At 33.3% G+C, this 20,312-nt stretch overlaps 4 protein-coding genes across 5 annotated transcripts; all 4 read left to right on the forward strand.

Annotated features, from left to right (window-relative positions):
* Positions 1-1,538: 1,538 nt before the first annotated feature.
* LOC125423400 (MDIS1-interacting receptor like kinase 2-like) lies at positions 1,539-4,958 on the forward strand. Of its 2 annotated transcripts, XM_048477281.2 has the most exons (3): positions 1,539-1,862; positions 2,382-4,001; positions 4,397-4,958. In XM_048477281.2, the coding sequence occupies exons 1-3, from the start codon at positions 1,550-1,552 to the stop codon at positions 4,765-4,767; spliced, it is 2,304 nt and encodes a 767-aa protein (XP_048333238.2). In that variant the 5' UTR covers positions 1,539-1,549; the 3' UTR covers positions 4,768-4,958. The 2 variants fall into 2 exon arrangements, with proteins under 2 accessions (XP_048333238.2, XP_048333237.2); XM_048477280.2 differs by having other exon boundaries at positions 1,539-4,001.
* A 3,833-nt stretch (positions 4,959-8,791) lies between these two features.
* Positions 8,792-9,661, forward strand: LOC125423223 (MDIS1-interacting receptor like kinase 2-like). The gene has a single exon (XM_048476878.2). The coding sequence runs from the start codon at positions 8,792-8,794 to the stop codon at positions 9,659-9,661; it is 870 nt and encodes a 289-aa protein (XP_048332835.2).
* A 430-nt stretch (positions 9,662-10,091) lies between these two features.
* On the forward strand, positions 10,092-10,855 carry LOC107422645 (MDIS1-interacting receptor like kinase 2-like). Its single transcript, XM_016032119.3, has 2 exons — positions 10,092-10,523; positions 10,619-10,855. Exons 1-2 carry the CDS (start codon positions 10,092-10,094, stop codon positions 10,853-10,855), a joined length of 669 nt encoding a protein of 222 aa, XP_015887605.1.
* Positions 10,856-11,491: 636 nt separating this feature from the next.
* Positions 11,492-12,627, forward strand: LOC107422644 (MDIS1-interacting receptor like kinase 2-like). Its single transcript, XM_016032118.3, has 2 exons — positions 11,492-11,951; positions 12,509-12,627. The coding sequence occupies exons 1-2, from the start codon at positions 11,492-11,494 to the stop codon at positions 12,625-12,627; spliced, it is 579 nt and encodes a 192-aa protein (XP_015887604.3).
* The last annotated feature ends 7,685 nt before the right edge of the window (positions 12,628-20,312 follow it).

Raw genomic sequence — 20,312 nt, forward strand, 5'->3', positions numbered from 1 at the left:
AATTATGAAATGCAGAATGCGTAGCATATGTGTCAAATATCTTAGTGGTTGGCAAAGTTAATATTGAAACGACATGCGTTCATGAAGTCTTCATCGAAAAGCCATCCACTAGCTATATATAATTAATTAATGTCGCTGTTTCAGTACAAACAATTAATTTGATACACGCCCAGTCCACCCGCATCAAAATATTATCCTTTTTGGCCAGGGTTCACTCCCTCTCTCCCCTGACCTCAAGATTTTGTCAAAACGCATCTTGAAGGGAAAGATATCCACAGCTTCATGCCCCTCTCCAACCGATGTGGAATGTTACAATAATAGGCTAGGTAAATCAGGTTCAATGAAGGAAAAAAAAAAAAAATGAAACCTGCCATCATTAATTAATTTGTACAAAGCAAGACTACTCAATTCAAGCTTTTTCTTTTTTTTCATTTTTAAGAAGTTTAATTCATAAAACACTGTAGAGTTTATGCTCATAGTACAAATGCTAGCTCTTAAAAGTGAGCCGAATACACTATTGTGAGCCACCATTTTCAACTTCATTGAACAGAGAATCTGTGAGGTTTTGTTATTGGCTTTTTGCTTCTTTGAAATCTAAAATAAATATAGGGTAAACTATACTTTTGAATCCTCTAATTTGCCTCCAATTTCTATTGAGTCATTTTTATTTTGGTTTCAATTTAGGCTCTTTTTTCATTTTTTTTCAATCTGTTCATGACGGTTGTTTATAATATATATATATATATATTATATTTAATAAAATCAATTTAGCAATTCAATAAAAGGATTAAAAAAAGTCTAAAGTCTGAAGTCTTGGTCCTTGGCAACAAAAAAGACAAACAAAATACAAGTCTCTACGTCCCAACCAAAAAAAAAGAAAAAAAAAAGTAGAAATCAATTTTGAGGACTTTGGTATGGGGAAGTGCGTAGAAAGAGACCCATTACAAGTTGAAAGTCACTGATCCAAAGAAAAAACAGAATCTTTAGCTGAGTACATAAATTGTGTCTTCACAGGTATCCAATTAAAACAATAAAGTAAATGGAGATAATAATAATAATAATAATAATAATAATAATAAAACCCCTAAAAAAATTACAAAAAAGGTAAAATGAGAAAAATAACAAATTTTTAGAAAGGAAGTATAAAATATAATGAAAAAATTGAAATGATAATAACAGTAGCTAAAAATAAATTTAGAATATAAATATATATATTTTTAAATAAACCATACCAAAAAATGAATGAAATTATTTGATATATCGATTTTCAAAAAGACTATTAAAAAATATTTATATGGAAATGAAAATTTGATTAATTAATCCGTTATTTAACTAGGGGTTATTCTGAACAAACACGGCTAATCGTTCAATTAAACTAAGGAATAAAAACAATTATTTATTTTGAATTATTTCTTCTTCAAAAACAACAGAATAATTATTTCCGTTTTCTTTAAATAAATAAATAAATAAAATGCTCTCTCTCTCTATATATTTGAAAGAAAGCCAAGGCATTTAAGCCTTGCTTTAAAGTTAAAAAATTATCAAGTCCATGGCACCCTGGAGTCCAAACCTCGTTGTACGGTCACTTGATCTGTTTTTTTTGTTTATCATCATTCTACTGTTTCTTCTTTGTTCTAGTTCTTGTTTTGCAGCAAGTGGAGAGGCAGTGGCACTTGTGAAATGGAAGGACAGCCTTGATATGAATCCAACTACTCATTCTCTTCTCCGTTCTTGGAATCTCAATTCTACTAATTCAACTTCTCATCATCTCTATAATAATACCCCCTGTTCTTGGGTTGGGATCACTTGTAACGACTTTGGAAGTGTCATCAACATTACTCTCGAGAGCAGTAATCTGAAAGGTACGCTTCACAACTTCAACTTCTCCTCCTTTCCTAGCTTACTCACTCTGGACCTTTTTGACAACTCCCTCTATGGAAGTATCCCATCTCACATTGGCAACCTTTCTACACTCACCTACCTTGCCCTCGATTCCAATAATTTCTCCGGAGACATCCCATCCCAGATATGCCTTTTAACAAATTTACGTTTCCTTTGGTTGGAAAGCAATTATTTGCATGGCTTTATACCACCTCAAGTAGGCATGTTGGCATCTCTTGAGTTATTTTATGCTCATAGTAACAGTCTATCAGGTTCAATTCCTGTGTCCATTGGAAACTTGAGCAAGTTAACTGATTTGGAACTTGGTCTAAACAAAATAGCTGGGTCCATCCCCAATGAGATCGGACATCTTAAATCACTTACCTTCCTTTATTTAAATGATAACCAGCTCATTGGCTCAATTCCTCTGTCCATTGGACAACTAAAATCTCTTATTGAGCTTTCACTGCATGATAATTATCTCACTGGCTATCTTCCAGATAATATTTGTCTTAGTGGGAAGCTTAGATGGTTTGCAGCAGGTTTTAACAGCTTTAAAGGTTCCATTCCAAAAAGCATAGCAAACTGCAGTTCTTTACTTAGATTTTCAATTGAGGGGAATCAACTAACGGGGAATATATCAGAAGAGTTCAGAATATACCCAAGCTTGGATTATATGGACTTGAGCAACAATAAGTTTTTCGGAGAACTTACTGGAAACTGGGGACAGTGTCCAAACCTCACGATGTTGAACATCTCTAACAATAAAATTTCTGGTAGGCTACCTCCTGAACTTGGGAAGGCTACTCAATTGCGGAAACTTGACCTCTCTTCGAACCGTCTTGTAGGTAAAATTCCTAAGGAATTGGGACAGCTGAAATTGTTGTACATTCTCAAGCTCAACAATAATTCCCTTTCTAGCAATGTTCCTGCAGAAATTGGAATAATGTTGGACCTTGAAACCCTTGACCTTGCAGCCAACCAATTGAGTGGATCAATTCCCATGCATTCGGAACACTGTTCAAAACTACTCCATTTAAACTTAAGGGATAACAAATTCAGTGGACATATTCCCTTCCAAATTGGGAATCTGCACTCCCTCGAAAATCTTGATCTAAGTATGAATTTGCTTTCAGGAGAGTTGCCTTTGGAGCTTGGTCGTTTGGATAAGCTAGAAACTTTTAACCTCTCACACAACAATCTGTCAGGCACAATACCATCCACGTTTAAGGAATTGATAAGCTTGACATCCGTTGATATATCCTATAATCAGTTTGATGGTCCTCTTCCCAACAACAAAGCCTTCCTAGAGGCCACACTTGAAGCACTGGAAGATAATAAAGGTTTGTGTGGCAACAACACAAATATAAAGATTTGCCCCATACCTAAAGAGAATATAAGTAAATCTATAATATTTTTAGTCACGATGTCTATATCTTGTGCTCTGATTCTGTCATTTGTCGTTGTTGGAGTACTGTTTGTTTGTAAAAACAGAGAGAGGCATATGGATGAGCCAAGACAAACAGAAATGACAGTAACTTTCTTTGAAGCATTGGGCCATAATGGGAAAAAGGTTCATGAAGAAATAGTTAAAGCAACAGAGAACTTCAGCTCCAAATATTGCATTGGAGTTGGAGGATATGGAAGTGTCTATAAAACAATGCTTTCAACGGCTCAAGTTGTTGCCGTGAAAAAATTGCATGAAAATGAAGGAGCTGCTACTAAGGAAGCTTTCGAAAGTGAGACTAGTGTCTTGACAAGAGCACGCCACAGAAATATCATTAAGCTTTATGGGTTTTGTTCACATGCAAGACAATCATATTTGGTGTATGAGTTCATGGAAGGAGGGAGCTTAGAGAAGATATTAAGCAATGAAGTTAGGGCAGCAGAGTTCGCGTGGACCAAGAGAATAAATGTGGTGAAAGGTTTAGCCAATGCCATATTATACATGCATCATGAATGTTGTCCTGCGATAATTCATAGAGACATATCAACTAAGAATGTTTTGTTGGATGATGAATACGAAGCTCACATTTCTGACTTTGGTGCTGCTACGACTTTGGATCCTGAGTCATTGAGTTGGACTCCATTTGCAGGAACCTTTGGCTACTCTGCCCCAGGTAATTGTTCCATCAGAGTTACTCCTTTGTGTTAAATCCATTATGCACTTCTTTTTTTTTTTTTTTCTTTTTTTTAGCGACCAGGAAAGCTCATGATCCGGCAGATCTGCTCATTATGTGTTTTTCAAAGAGCTTCAAAGGCAGATTTCTAGACCAGACATGAGAACGATGTATTATGCATATTTGCTAGACATAGATAACAAAGATTAACTAGAATGGTTTGAGTACTGTTGATGTACTTTTGAGGCCTCTGTATATACATAAATAGAAGAGGATTAATATAATTTAATTTACCTACTCTGATGAAAAGAAAATGTACCTGACTTATTTGCAATTACATATACGAAATTTACGATCATCATAAGATATTAACTCAAAGTCATATTTCTTTGAAGAGCTTGCTTATACAATGGAAGTAAATGAGAAGATCGACGTGTACAGCTTCGGAGTTGTAACATTAGAAGTGATCATGGGAAAGCATCCAGGAGACCTCATATCATCTCTGTTATTATCACCACTACTGGCTGTTGACGCTCTGATTAAGGATGTACTGGATCAACGTCTCTCACCTCCAAGGGGGCGAATAGCACACCAAGTGATCTCCATTGCAGAGATAGCATTTGCGTGCCTGCAACAAAGTCCACAGTTCCGTCCAACTATGAAGCAAGTATCTAGAAAGCTGTCAACTCCATTAGAATCATTATCAGAGCCATTTCATATGATTACAATAAAGCAGCTGTTTGATTCCCCAACATGGACATCCTAAACTGCTGGGATTTCTCCTTGTTTGATATTGTCAAATTTTGTTCATTTTCTTTCTCAGATTAGTCCTAGGATTGTGTTTCTTTTCTTGTGTAATAAGATAGCCCGAGCTTGGATACACCAGGACTTTGTTATGTCTTGTACTTAAATAAGGAAACTGATTTTTTTGTCTCTAATGGATAAAACTGAAACATGATCCGGTATTTCTCTACGAGTTTTTCCAGAACAAAACAATTTCATAATCTTTAATTTACTAATAGATGGAACTGAAGCAAAATTTGCAGCCATATAATATTTACTAAAACCATTTCCATATGTGACATTGTGTTTGGACCATAATTTCTTGCATGAGGCACACACTTTTATCCTGCTGCAACAACAATTATAATCCCAAGCCCTGCAAAAACAGATCCAATTTTCACCTGGCCTTACAATTATATATAGTCCCAAAATAATCGAATGCATTGCAGCAAAGTTACGTTGTTCTGCCCTGCAATGGTGCATTACCATCTCCAAAGTCATATGGACAATTTTCAGCTATTAAATACCTCTCTCAAAAAAAAAAAAAAAAAAGTTGGATCAAACCAACCAAACTGTTGGACTATTCTCTAACCTAAAGAATGACAGTTCAGAAACTAACAGGCCACCTAAATGTTGACCTTGAATAATAAAATAACTTTACCAGCTACAAATTATAAATTCATCGAATATAAATGTCATAATTTCCCCAAAAAAACAGACAAGATATTTTTAAGTCAAAATATATATAAATACATGAATCACAATATTTTTGTTATCTCCTTCCAACCCTAGACTTGGAGGGCATAGTACAAAGAGGGATAGATGGAATTCTTGTTTAACCAGTTGATTCCATTTTTAAGCAGGACAACAAAACTATATAAATTAATATAAAAATATTGATTTTATGGAACTATCAGAATTCTATACAGAGTACGGTATAATATAGCAGATATATACAAATCAAAACAAAATCTCTGTTTCAGGTATTAATTTACAAGTAATTATAAAAAAAAAATTTATTATCTATTGTTATGCTTGTGGACATATATATATATATGTACATAGAAATAACAAATTGCTTTACAGCAGACCATTTACAAAATTTCTATGAAACTGTCATATTTGTCTAATATAACCACACATTTGTATCTAAACATAGGAATTAATTTTTTTTAATAATTTGCATATTTTAAATTTAAATTAGAATAACTTCACCTAATTCCTATTATGTAAAACTTTCGTTCCTTGATGTATCTTGGCCATTTATTGCAATATATTTTGTCCAATATATATAAGTCGGTCGATCGGAGCAGTTTTATTAAAACAAGTGAAAATAAGAAAACTTGTGTAAGGATTTTCTTTTGTTTTTTGTTCCCCTCACCTTTTTATATTCCCTATGAAAATATGAAAAGCAAGGATGGGCCTATGCGGCCCATCAGTTAAATATAAAAATGACCAAACAGATTGCACAAGAGTGCACCTTTTTGCACGGCAAGAATTGCTACCCACACTACATAGAATGTAAAATTACTTAAAAACTTCTTTTTTATAATTTTTTTTGAATTTTTAACCAATTTTTCTCTCCTCTTTTATGGGATTTTTAAAATTATGGTCTTATCTTCATCAACAAACTTTCTCTTTATGCCCTGTTTGGTAGAAAGGGAAATATTAAAGAAAATTGATTCGCGAGAATCAGGTTTTTGATATTCAATTTCCAAATAATAAGTTTTTTTGGAATTCCTTTTATAATGTTTGGTCAATAATAGAATTATTTAAGACTTACAAGTAATTAAATAAGTTTATGAATTAAAATTAAAAGGTAAAATTTTATTTAAAAAGATAAATAAAACCAATTTTCTCAGAGAATTTTAGAATGATACATATTTAACGATAAATTTAGATAACAGTACAGTTAGTGGAAATTTAATTCCCTTGTAAATCAATTACTTTCTTTTGTTTGAATATTTATTGTAAGGTAGAAAAATATAGGTCCAAAGAATTAGATTCCTACCAATGTAGGAAAATATGTAAAAAAGTTGTTACACCTATAGATGTGTCATTTTGAAAATTCCAAACAAAATAGTTTTAAAATATATATTTATCTTTAATTTATTATACAATGTTAAATTTAATTACTTACAAATCCCAACTTTCCTATTACTCACCGAACATATCAAGAGAAAAATTAATTCTCATGAAACTGAATCGTAGAAAACTAAATTTCAGGAATCAATTTCCCTCTCAATTTTTCATGTTAGTTTTCCATATTCTGAGATTTATTTTTTGCTGGTCTCATAAATTCTTCCTTTTAAAAATCATCCAAACAAGAAAAAAATTTATTTTTCTAATAATTTCAGATTCTTAATAACTTTGTCATTACCCAAATACCCTATCAGCATTAGTTTTTAACCGGTAAGTGCAACAATTTTTATTTCAAACTTATTTAAAACTTTTTTTCTTTTTTTTCTTTTTTTTTACTTTTACATTGGGAAACAATCTCATTCCAATAAACCATGAATAAAAATACCAAATGTCCAAAATATCAAAATATTAATAAAAATATTGAAAATTTTTTAATATCAATTAAAATTTATAAAAAAAAATAAAAACTTATAAAATAAAATAAAAATTTTTATTAAAACTTTAAGATTAATTTATTTAATTAAATAATGATCAATTTCACTATAAAAATTGAAAAAATATTAAATATCTATTATATTTTCTTAAATAATCATTAACAGATATAAATATAATATTATTGATTAAAATAACAAAAAGCAAAACAATACATATTTGGTAAAATTTTATATTAATTAAAATATATCATACAACTATTATTAATTACATTATAATCTATGAATATTATCTCAATATCACACATAGAGTTCCTTAATGGTTAAAAATTATTTTTTTCTTCCTCATTCTTATTTTTAAATGTATAGTACGAAAAGTAATAATGTAAATTAAATAACAATAATATTTTTTAATTTTTTTGACAAAAAATATTAAATTTATATAGATATTTTTGAAATTTTTGCAGAATCTTTAGTAGAAATTTTGGAAATGCGGATGGATATTGTTGAAATTTTGACCAAACTGTAAAGGAACAGATGTGGATGTATATAAATGGAACGTTTCGGAAAAATATTAGAAATTTCATTGGAAATTATTAAAATTTTATCTATTTCATTTTAAAACCTATATTTTCTATTGTTCTATTGGGAAAATGTAAATTTCAAAGAACTTATGGATATTTTAAACTATGCCCGCAGCCACCATCAACAATAATATAAACCATGCCATAAGAGACAAAATTGTGACGACCAGTGTATTACCAATTGCGAATTTGATATTGTTTATCAACCTACCACTTGGTTAGTCATGTGGTTAATGCTTTTCCTTTTTTTTTTTTAACCTCTTTTTTTCCTTTTGGCTTTATTAGATAGCCAGCTCATGGATCAAACAACAGTCATGGCAGCAGCATATATATATATATATATATATATATATATTAACAATTTTAGCACAAAACAGAACTCCATTGAGGTATTGAACTTACTTGTTTGAGCTTAAAAAAAAAAAAAAGGAAAAAAAAAAGGCTTTGCAGCATGTTGTTTGAATTTATTTAGCATAATAAGAAAAGCTTTAATTATAATTAACAATGATTTCTTCCTCTTACTTGACCAATTAATCAGTTTGAATGATGATCATTTTCCAATTTAATCAGCAGATATATACCACTTTCAGTATCATATGGGATTCTTTTTGTGCTCAATGTTACAGTCACCAAATTAATTAAAGAAATTGAAAATATATCTTACCAGTACAAAGTGAGGCCAAATATTATCCTTTTCCACATCTGTAACCATTCGAAACTGACCAATCTTCGCTTGGATATAAATAATCTCTCGGGGAAGATTCCATCGCAAATAGACCTTTTAACAAGTTTGCAACACCTTGACTTGAGTTCCAATGATTTAAGTGGATCTATACCATATGAAATAGGCATGTTGAGGTCTCTTATGGTGTTCAGAGCTTCTAACAATAGTCTTTCAGGTTCAATCCATGCATCCACTGGAAACCTAAGCATCTTAACCATTCTAGACCTTGGTCGGAAAAAAATTTCTGGATCAATACCGGAAGAAGTTGGACATATTTTATCATTGAATAAATTACACTTCTATGGGAACCATCTCACCGGCTCAATTCCTGCCTCCATTGGGAACATTAAAGCCTTAAAGGAGTTGGACCTTTTTAACAACCAGCTTTCTGGACTTGTTCCCACCACGATTGGAAACTTGACTAATCTCAATGTCTTGGACGTAACAGTTAATCAACTATCTGGCCCTATACCTCCAGGAATTGGAAAACTCAGATTCCTCACATGGTTGAGCTTTTTCAATAACAGCATGAATGGATCCATTCCATTGGAAATGGACAATCTTACAAACTTGGAGTATTACCAACTGCAAGTCAATTCATTCACTGGATATCTACCAGATAATGTTTGTCTTGGTGGGAAACTTTTAGAGTTTTATGCAGATGATAATAACTTCATAGGTCCAGTTCCAAAAACCTTGAGAAATTGCACTAGCTTGATCATAATTCATCTTGAAGCAAATCAGCTTACAGGAAATATATCAGAAATTTTTGGAACATGCCCAAATTTGTATTATATGGATTTGAGTAGAAATAAGTTTTTTGGTGAGCTTTCTGAAAGGTGGGGAAAATGCAGTAATCTTTCTTTGTTGAATATCTCTAAAAATGACATTTCAGGTAGGCTATCTCCTGAACTCGGGAAAGCTACTGATTTGCGTATACTTGACCTATCCTTCAATCATCTTGCAGGGAAGATTCCAAAAGAACTTGGCCAATAGAAATTGTTATTCGACCTCAGATTGAACAACAGTAGTCTTTCAAACGAAGTTCCATCAGAGATTGGAATGTTATCAGAACTCAGAAATCTTGATCTTTCAAAAAATAATCTGACTGGACCAATTCCTAAAGATTTAGATAGATGCTCCAAGTTAACAGGGTTGAACTTGAGAGATAACAAATGTTGGGGCTATTCCATTCCAAATTGAGAACTTACACTTTCTTCAATATCTAGATGTGATCCACAATTTTCTTGGAGGGGAGTTGCCTTCAAAGCTTGGAAATCTATAGAATTTAGAGACGTTACAACTCTCTCACAACAATCTGTCTGGCTTTATTCCATCCTCTTAAGATGATATGTTGAGTTTGATATTTGTTGATATATCATACAATCAGTTGGAAGGTCCACTTCCAAAAACCAAAGCTTTTACCATGGCAGTATTGGGAAACAATAAAGGTTTGTGTGGCAATAATACTGGTCTTAAACCTTGCCCAACAAACAGAAGAAAAGGTAGCAATGCAACTTTAGTATTGATCATCCTCTATATTGTATGCCTTATAATTTCATTGCTTATCATTGTTGGCATAATTTTCATCTACCGAATGAGAGAGGCTGCCGTGGATGAGCCAACAGCAGCACCTATTGAAACTTACTTTGCGACATGGAACTATGAGGGGGAAAATGTACATGAAGAAATACTTAAAGCCACACAGAAGTTTGACTCCAAATATTGCATTGGAGTTGGGGGATATGGGTGTGTCTACAAGGCACAATTACCGACAGGTGAAGTTGTTGCTATAAAGAAATTCCACAAAAACGATGGAATATTGGACGGTGAAGAAGCTTTTACAACTGAGATCAATGTATTACCAAATGCACATCATCGAAATATCATTAAGCTTCATGGTATTGTTCACATGCAAGATATTCATTTTTGGTGTTTGAATTCATGGAAAAGGGAAGCTTAGCAGACAACTTGAGAGATGAAGTTAAAGCATTGGAGTTGGGATGGAGAAAGCGAGTGAACATTGTGAAAGGTTTGGCAAATGCCACATGCTATATGCACTATGAATGTTGTCCTGCTATAATTCACAGAGACATATTGAGTAAGAATGTTCTGTTGGATGACGAATGTGAAGCTCACATTTCTGACTTTGGTTCTGCTACAACTTTAGATCCAGACTCATCAAATTAGGCTTCGTTTACAGGGACTTTTGCTACTCAGCCCCCGGTAAGAATTCCATCAAAGTTATCTTTTATTGACAATCTTTTTGTTCCTTTTAGCAATCAGGAAAGCTCATGTTTATCTTAGTTTTATTAGAAAAATCATTTAGAAATAGATCTTTTTATGTTCAACAAGAGAAGATCAAGTTTAATTATCTAATTACTGAAAGATATATGCATTTACACACACACACACACACACTCTTATATATATATATATATATATATATGAGTGCATATATTAATTTAAAAGCCATTTTTCTCTGATTAGAGCTTGCTTACACAATGAAAGTAAATGAAAAGTGCGACGTGTACAGCTTCGGAGTTGTAATATTGGAACTGATCATGGGAAATAATCTCTTCTTGTCTCATTCTGAATCATCATCATCATTGTTACCAACTGCTCATCAAATTCTGCTTAAGGATTTATTGGATCAACGACTTTCACCACCAAAAGGTCGAGTAGCAGAGGAAGTTGTCTATAAAATTCTTTGAACCATGGAGCCATAATGGGAGAAAGGTTCATGAAGAAATAGTTGAAGCAACAGAGAGCTTCAGCTCCAAATATTGCATTGGAGTTGGAGGATATGGAAGTGTCTATAAAACAATGCTGTCAACGGGTCAAGCTTTTGCTGTGAAAAAATTGCATGAGAATGAGGGAGTGGTTAGTGAGGAAGCTTTTGAAAGTGAGATTAATGTGTTGACAAGAGCTCGCCACCGAAATATCATTAAGCTTTACGGATTTTGTTCACATACAAGACACTCATATTTGGTGTATGAGTTCATGGAAGAGGGGAGCTTGTTGAAGATATTGAGCGATAATGTTAAGGCAGTGGAGTTGGAGTGGACCAAGAGAATAAACGTGGTGAAAGATTTAGCCGATGCTATATCATACATGCACCATGAATGTTGTCCAGCTATAATTCATAGGGACATATCAACTAAGAATGTTCTATTGGACTATGATTACGAAGCTCACATTTCTGACTTTGGTGCTGCTACAACGTTGGATCTAGAGCCATCGAATTGGACTCCATTTGCAGGAACCTTTGGCTTCTCTGGCCCGAGTAAGTGTCCAATCAAAGTTACTCTCCTTTATGTTAAATCTATAATGCATCCTTTGGTTCCTTTTTTATTTCTTTTAAGCAACCAGGAACTCATGTTCTGCTGATTTTATTAAAAAAAATTAATAATAATTTGTACAACAGAAATAGTACTTTTTATTTCGACAAATAAGAACTAGAAGTTCCTAGCTGAAGCATAAAGATATACCTAGCAAAAGGATTCAAGATCAAATCACAGATCAAATCATACTCTTTGTATATATTTTTTACGTATTGTATTTTTCAAATAGCTTCAAAGGCGGATTTCTAGATCAGACATGAGAACCATGTATTATGCATATTTTCTAGACATAGATAACAGAGATTAACTAGAATGGTTTGACTACTTTTGTTTATGTACTTTTGAGGCCTCTGTATATACATAAATAGAAGAAGATTTATATAATTTAATTTACTTACTTTGATGAATATATATATATATACCTGACTTATTTGCAATTGTCTTATACGAAGTTTCTAATCGTCATAAAATATTAACTCAAAGTCATATTTCTTTGAAGAGCTCGCTTATACAATGGAAATAAATGAGAAGATTGAAAGTGATCATGGGAAAGCATCCAGGAGATCTCATATCATCTTTGTTACCATCACCGTTACTGGATTTCGATGTTCTACTTAAGGATGTACTGGATCAAAGTCTCTCGCCTCCAAGGAGGCAAATAGCGGACCAAGTGATCTCCATTGCAGAAATTGCATTTGCATGCCTGCAACAAACTCCACAGTCTCGGCCAACTATGAAGCAAGTATCTCAGAAGCCGTCAAGTCCATTACAATCTGTAGTTATAAGACACCAGATAAAATATTGAAGACCAGAATGTGTTTTTTATTCACTGCACTACTCTTTATATAGAGCTAACATTTAACAGAAAAACAAAAATATTTCCTAAACACAAGGCATGACTAACAGCTTCCTAATTTCTAGCTATTAACAAGTAAAACAGCATAACAGCATAAATAATAACAAATATCCTAAAGACTTGGTCAGCTAACTGCATAACAAATATTCTAATGACTTGGTCAGCTGACAACAACTCCATATGCAGCTACCTAGGCACTGTTACAACAATTTCTCCTCCTTGCCTAATAGCTGCATAGACTTAGTTTGTTTCTCAGAACTTCGAATCTTGCTTTTGGAAGAGCCTTGGTAAGCACATCTGCAATTTGGTTCTCAGTCTTACAATAAACCAGTTTAACTTCACCAGCCTTCTGTTCTTCTCTCAAATGATATAGCTTGATCTTGAAATGCTTTGTCCTTCCATGAAAAATAGGATCATTTGAAATTGCAATGGCAGCTTGGTTATCTACATAAATTTCTGTTGGCTCAGTTTGGTTCATGTGTAAATCTGCTAGTATTTTCCTGATCCAAATTGCTTGATTCACTGTAGCGTTTGCTGCAACATACTCTGCCTCCGCTGTACTTTGAGCTATCACATCTTGCTTTTTTGAGCTCCATGAAAAAATTCCTGATCCAAAACTGAAACAAAAACCTGTTGTGCTTCTCATGTCATCTATAGAACCTGCCCAGTCACTATCAGAATAACCATGAAGCTTAAAAGAGTGACAGCTAGAATATTTAATTCCATAATTTGTTGTGCCCTTGATATATCTTACAATTCGTTTGGCAGCCTGAAAATGCATTTCACTAGCACAATGCATAAATCTCGAGAGCAAACTTACTGCAAACATTATGTCTGGTCTGGTAGTTGTAAGATACATCAAGCAACCAATCAGACTCATGTATAAGCGTTCATCAACTTTTTCAGCTCCATCCTCTTTGCTAAATTTCTCCTTTTGATTCATGGGTGTGCTAGTGCTTTTGCAATCTTCCATATGGAATTTCTTGAGTATTTCCTTTGCATACTTCTTTTGGCTTATGAAGACTCCATGATGGTCTTGCTTCACCTCCATTCCTAGAAAATAGGACATTAAGCCAAGGTCTGTCATCTCAAATGCTTCAAGCATTTTGGCTTTAAATTCTTTCACCAGCATCTCATTGCTTCCTGTTACAAGAAGATCATCAACATAAACAGAAACTATAATTAAGTTAGCATCTGTTTTTTTTATATATAACGTAGCTTCACTTGGACTTTTAACAAAACCAAGGCTTTGAAGATATTCATCGATCCTGCTGTACCAGGCCCTAGGAGCCTGTTTAAGACCGTATAATGCCTTCTTCAATAAGTAGACCTTCTCCTCCTATCCCTTGACTTGAAATCCTTCAGGCTGCTCTACATAAATTTCATCTTGAAGATAACCATTTAAAAAAGCAGATTTAACATCCAACTGGTAAATCTTCCATCCCTTTTGTGCAGCCAAAGCAAGTAACATTCTGATTGTATCCAAGCGTGCTACTGGAGCAAAGGTTTCTGAAAAATCTACTCCAAACACTTGACTATACCCTTTCACAACTAATCTGGCTTTGTGTTTATTTACAGAACCATCTGCATTAAATTTGGTTCTGTAAACCCATTTGACTCCAATGACCTTTCTATGTTGAGGTCTATTCACCAACTCCCATGTGTCATTCTTCTCAATCATCTTAAGCTCTTCTTCCATTGCTTCGATCCACTTGACATCCTTTTCAGCTTCTTTAAACTCTGTAGGCTCAAACACAGCAATATTACATCTTTCATAAATATCAGATAATAACCTTGTACCTCTAATTGGTTCATCATCTATGTTATCATCCATATTTTGTTGAATTTCAGACCGCTGCTCCTTTACTGACTCCTCCCAATTCCATTGTCTATCTTCCATGAATGTGACATCTCTACTTACAAGAATTTTTCCACTTTGTGGTTGGAAAATTCTGTAAGCCTTGGATTCTTTACTATATCCAATAAAAACTCCCGGTTCCGCCTTTTTATCGAGTTTCTCTCTTTTCACCTGTGGCACATGAGCGAAACAAAGACAACCAAAAGTTCTTAAATATTGCAGGTCTGGTTTGTAACCAAACCAGGCTTCAAATGGAGTTCTTTTCTGTAGAACTCTGGTTGGCAATCGATTCAACAGATAAACTGCAGTATTTGCAGCCTCCGCCCATAGGTTCTTTGGCAATTCCTTTTCATGCAGCAAACACCTTGTCATTTCCATAATACTTCTATTTTTTCTTTCACTTACACCGTTCTGCTGCAGAGTATACGGTGCTGTAAACTGGTGCTCAATGCCAGCTTCATCACATAAATTTTTGAAACTATCACAAGTGTATTCCTTTCCATTGTCTGATCTGATTGTTTGCATCCTGTAACCACTTTGATTCTCCACCCAAGTTTTATATTTCCAAAAAACATTAGCAACTTCAGATTTAAATTTAAGAAAATAAATCCAACAAAATCTGGTGCAATCATCAATAAATACAATATAATATTTACTGCCATTTAAGGAAGATGTTTTTAGAGGTCCTCCAACATCTGTATGTACCAGTTGAAGTTTGCGTGTTGCTCTCCATGCAGTTTGAGGAAAGGATCTTCTGACTTGCTTTCCATATTGGCAAGCCACACAATCAGAAAGTTTGTCTTCCAGTAATGGTACTCCTTTTACCATTTTGTGATTCTGCATGTATAGAAGTCCAGCATGATGAAAATGCCCAAGCCTTTTGTGCCACAATTCCGCATTGCTTGCACTGCTAGGAAATGCTATCTGCTCCCCCTCCATCAGATTTAGAGCAAAGCTTTTTGCTCTCATTTTCACCTTAAAAGCATCTCTTCCTTCTGCATCTTTAATCCTGCACCATTTGTCTTCAAATATAACTTTGAAGCCCTTCTCAATCAGTTGTCCAACACTAAGTAGGTTTTGGTCAATATCAGGCACATATAAAACGTCAGTAATATACTTCAAACCTGATAAGCTTTCTAAAGCTACAGTTCCTTTGCCTTTGACTGAGATGTATTCCCCATTTCCAATTTTTACTTTGGAAATTTCAGTTTTGTTGAGTTCTTTGAAAAGCTCTAGATCATTAGTCATGTGATGTGTGCAACCACTATCAATCAACCAAGAATCACTATAACTGTTGCTTGCTGCAAAACAAGTTGCAACAAATAGCTGCTCCTCTTGATGTTGCTCAACAGCAGTATTTGCTTTTCCTTCATGTTGTTGTGACTTACAGATTCTCTCCATGTGCCCAATCTGACCACATTTCCTGCACTTGACATCTGGTCTCCACCAACACTTCCTTTGTGGGTGGTTAGTTTTTTTACAGTATGGGCAAGGTGGATATGTTACCTCATCCTTTTTGTCATTGTATTCAGTTTTCTTGCTGTACTTCTTTTTGCTGTCCTTCTTGTCTTTGCCTCCTCCTGAATTTTGTGCCTTTGCTTGAAAAGCACCCTCTACATATTCTTCTTTTCTCATCATTCGCCTTTGCTCTTGGGCCTGCAATGCATTTACTAATTCTGCCAAGGATATACTTGACAAATCCTTAGATTCTTCTAATGAAGAAATTTTAGATTCGTACTTTTCAGGCAAAGTCACAAGAATTTTTTGTACAATTCGTTCATCAGAAAAATCCTTACCCAGCAACCTCACCTTGTTTACTATGCCCAGCAACTTGTCAGAGTAGTCTTTGATGGTTTCTGTCTCCTTCATTTTCAGCATTTCAAACTCCCTGATCAAGTTAAGCACTTTCATGTTTTTGGTTCTTTCATTGCCTTGGTATTCGCTTCTGAGATAATCCCAAATAGCCTTTGCTGTCTGTAGATTCATGATTCTTGTAAATATGGTGCTTGAAACAGTAGAGAATAGACATGCTTTAGCTTTGGACTTCTTTGTCTTCGTCTCTTTGTGAGTCTTTAGTTGTACTATCGTTGGATTTTCTGGCACTGGTAGAACATCATAGTCCTCCTCTACAGCCTCCCAAAGATCTAATGCCTCAAGATGGACCATCATTTTAATAGCCCAAGCCTGATAGTTATCACCATCAAAAATTGGTGGAGCAATATGAGAAAATGTTGTTTCAGCTTCCATTTCTAAAGGTTTTTGTGTTTCTGGTCTTTTAAGTTACTGGTTTTGGTTTGTGTTTCTGGGTTTGTGTTTAGATTCACTCAACTCACAGATCCCTCAAGAAAAATAGCTCTGATACCAATTTGTAGTTATAAGACACTAGATAAAATATTAAAGACCAGAATGTGTTTTTTATTCACTGCACTACTCTTTATATAGAGCTAACATTTAACAGAAAAACAAAAATATTTCCTAAACACAAGGCATGACTAACAGCTTCCTAATTTCTAGCTATTAACAAGTAAAACAGCATAACAGCATAAATAATAACAAATATCCTAAAGACTTGGTCAGCTAACTGCATAACAAATATTCTAATGACTTGGTCAGCTGACAACAACTCCATATGCAGCTACCTAGGCACTGTTACAACACAATCATTATCAGAGCCTTTTCATGTGATTATAATAAATCAGCTGTTTGATTTCTCAACATAGACATCCTGTATTGCTTCAGTTTTTCCTAGTTTTAGATTGTCTACATGTGTGTCTTTGCATTTTCTTTCACTGTGTCATTCTTCATTAGTCACCTGGTTGTTTTTCTTTTGCTGCTTAATAAGTTAGCCCAAGCTTAGGTATTCCAAGACATGGTAGTGTAATGCCTGGCTTGTTGTGTTTTTAATGGATAAAAAACATGATCTGGTATTTCTCTAGCAATTATATATATACATATATATGCACTTTTTTTTTGGAACAAACAATTTCATGACTCTTTTTAATCATTGGAGGGGAATGTCTTCGGTGACTTTTAACACATAAGACTTTAATAATGTTCTGTTCCTTTTAATGAGAGAAATTATATCTGTAGCTTTCAGAATTCACTCTAATAATGTTCTGATGAGCTTTTTCTTTTTTTTTTTTTTTTTTTGGAAAAAAAAATCATATTATATCTCTGTCTTGTGAGCATAAAAGTAAGAAATTGCTCTTGATCGATAGGCCATCTCTGACGGAAATCATTCTCCATCTTATATCACTGAAATAATTGAAATCATTCACCATCTTGAATGCATGATGCATATCATGTAATAACTTGCAGAACTGGAAACAAATCACAAGCCCCCTAAAAGAGAAAATTTCACCCAATAAAACAGAACATTAACTTGGCCTATAGAAGGAGCAGTCAATTGTATCCACGACCAGAAACGCTGAAAGTCACTGTCAAAATTAAAAATCAAACAAAACCCATCAATTCATTCTCCTTTAAGTCAAGGCACGTACTCGTGTGTAAAAGTGGGAAAAACGAATAACTCATTTGCCAAAGTGTAAAAACTTGCACAAAGTGCTCCATAAGTCTAAAAAGTTTCGGTCAAACTAAATTCATATACAGCACCTCAAGCCAAATAGGCTACCTCATTTCTAGTGTGAAAGACACAATGATATATTAGCAATCAAAAGGCCTTTGCCAGCGTGTAACACGTTTATCAATTCAGGTCAAGCCAGTGTGTAACAAGTGTATCAATTTCTAAGGTCATTGCAGTATGTAACATGTTTATCAAATACAAACACGAACTCAAATCCTGGCTTAAAAAAGCAATTATTAAGAGGACTTCGATATGGGGAAGTGCACAGAGAAAGATCCATTACAAGCTGAAAGTCACTAATCAAAAGGAAAAATTAAATGGAATCCTCAACTCATTGGCAAAAATAATAATAATAACAATAATAATGATAATAATAATAATAAAATAACATGATTTAGACACTCATAAATTTATACGAACCATTATTTTATTTATACTTTTTTTAGGCATTTTTACTTTAGTTAATTATTACATTTACATATAAAATGTGTGCAATTAGATCATATAGCAATATATAAAAGGGCCATACCTAAAGAAAAAAAATAATAATAATATATAAAAAGCGTTAATTGATTCAAGCAGAATAAAAATTAGAGCATCAAAAGAATTGCAAATAGCTAGCATTATTAAAACTGGGTACATATAAAATGTGACTCCACAAGTATCCAATTACAAAAATAAAGTAAATGAAAAAAAAGAAAAAAAAATTAGTTCGACTTGTTCATGAAAAGGTCGAGCTTAGCTTGGTTCTATTTGTTGCAATATAAAAAAGTTTGAAACTTAAACATTTGTGTTAAAAAATAAAATCTTCGATATTGATAATCAATAAATTTTATTTGTTTTATTAATTTTATTATAAAATAAATTTATTTTAAATATTTTTATAATTTAAAATATAAAAAATATTGTTCATGCATTATAAATATTAAATATGTTTAAATTCATAATATAGTTTTCAATATATTAATATAAAAAATAAATTCAAGCTATTTACTAGCATGATTTATTGTTCAAGATCAAACCATGAACTTTGTTTCTTATTCAAGATTGGTTAGTTTTCTTTACAAGTTGAGCTTGAGTTAAAATTAGACCACAAGCTACTCAAGTCTATTTACAACCCTAATTAGGATTGGAAATAGAACTTAAGTGACTCTAAGTATATATACAATTTGGTACAAGTAAAAATATTCTCATCTTTTAAAGTTGAGAATAACTGAAGTTGATAATATAGAATCTCCGATTACATGTCAAATTGAATTTGTCACATCAAATAATTATAATCCAATGGCTCTTAATGTTGAAGGTGAAGACTGAAAAAGATGAAGATAGGTAGTTAAACCAGCGAATGAAAGGTCTCAGTGCTACTGCTGATGTAGCAATAGGTAGAACTCATAGGACCATGCAAATAAAGCTGCAATTCCTGCGGCATTGGTTGCATGCTTCTATAGAATTAGATGAGGTAGCGCTGTGGTCCTGTAGCGGGTTCCTAAGGTGTTTTTTTGTTTGTTGACTCTTCTGCCTCGAGTTTAATATATATTTAACCCTATGATATTTTTTGTGAATTCTTTGAGAGAGAGAGAGAGAGAGAGAGAGAGATTGTCTTCACCATTGTAAAATCTTCAAAGATTGATAGTAAAACTTGAGTTGGTGTGTGTTATAATTATAAATACAGTATATATCAAAGTTTGAATTGTGCTCCGATACATGCGGTTTGTAATTTAATCATATAATTTTTTTTTTCAAATAATACAACATAAATATATAGACATATATATAATAAATTGGGTTTACAATATCTATATTATTTTATCTCAAGTAATACAATATATATATATATATGTGTGTGTGTATATATTATAAATATAATAAATTAGGGTAGCATTAGAGAATGCATTGTGGACCCAACTCACAGGTCCCAAGGTTGAATCTGGACCCTAAACTAGTGTACTCTGTGAATGTAAAGATCGTTTTACAAATAAACAGCCTCTTTCTTTTGTCCTTTTTAG

The sequence above is a fragment of the Ziziphus jujuba genome, chromosome 3, assembly GCF_031755915.1.
Source record: "Ziziphus jujuba cultivar Dongzao chromosome 3, ASM3175591v1".
NCBI lineage: Eukaryota > Viridiplantae > Streptophyta > Magnoliopsida > Rosales > Rhamnaceae > Ziziphus > Ziziphus jujuba.

What these genes read in the sequence shown, in the direction of transcription:
- LOC107422644 (XM_016032118.3), top strand. Translation starts at nt 11,492, where the DNA reads ATGCTGTCAACGGGTCAAGCTTTTGCTGTGAAAAAATTGCATGAGAAT. An exon ending in CTTTGGCTTCTCTGGCCCGA is followed by an intron (nt 11,952 to 12,508) that starts GTAAGTGTCCAA and finishes ATTTCTTTGAAG; the next exon opens with AGCTCGCTTATACAATGGAA.
- LOC125423223 (XM_048476878.2), top strand. Translation starts at nt 8,792, where the DNA reads ATGTTGAGGTCTCTTATGGTGTTCAGAGCTTCTAACAATAGTCTTTCA.
- LOC107422645 (XM_016032119.3), top strand. Translation starts at nt 10,092, where the DNA reads ATGGCAGTATTGGGAAACAATAAAGGTTTGTGTGGCAATAATACTGGT. An exon ending in CTTTTACAACTGAGATCAAT is followed by an intron (nt 10,524 to 10,618) that starts GTATTACCAAAT and finishes TTCATGGAAAAG; the next exon opens with GGAAGCTTAGCAGACAACTT.
- LOC125423400 (XM_048477280.2), top strand. Translation starts at nt 1,550, where the DNA reads ATGGCACCCTGGAGTCCAAACCTCGTTGTACGGTCACTTGATCTGTTT. An exon ending in CTTTGGCTACTCTGCCCCAG is followed by an intron (nt 4,002 to 4,396) that starts GTAATTGTTCCA and finishes ATTTCTTTGAAG; the next exon opens with AGCTTGCTTATACAATGGAA.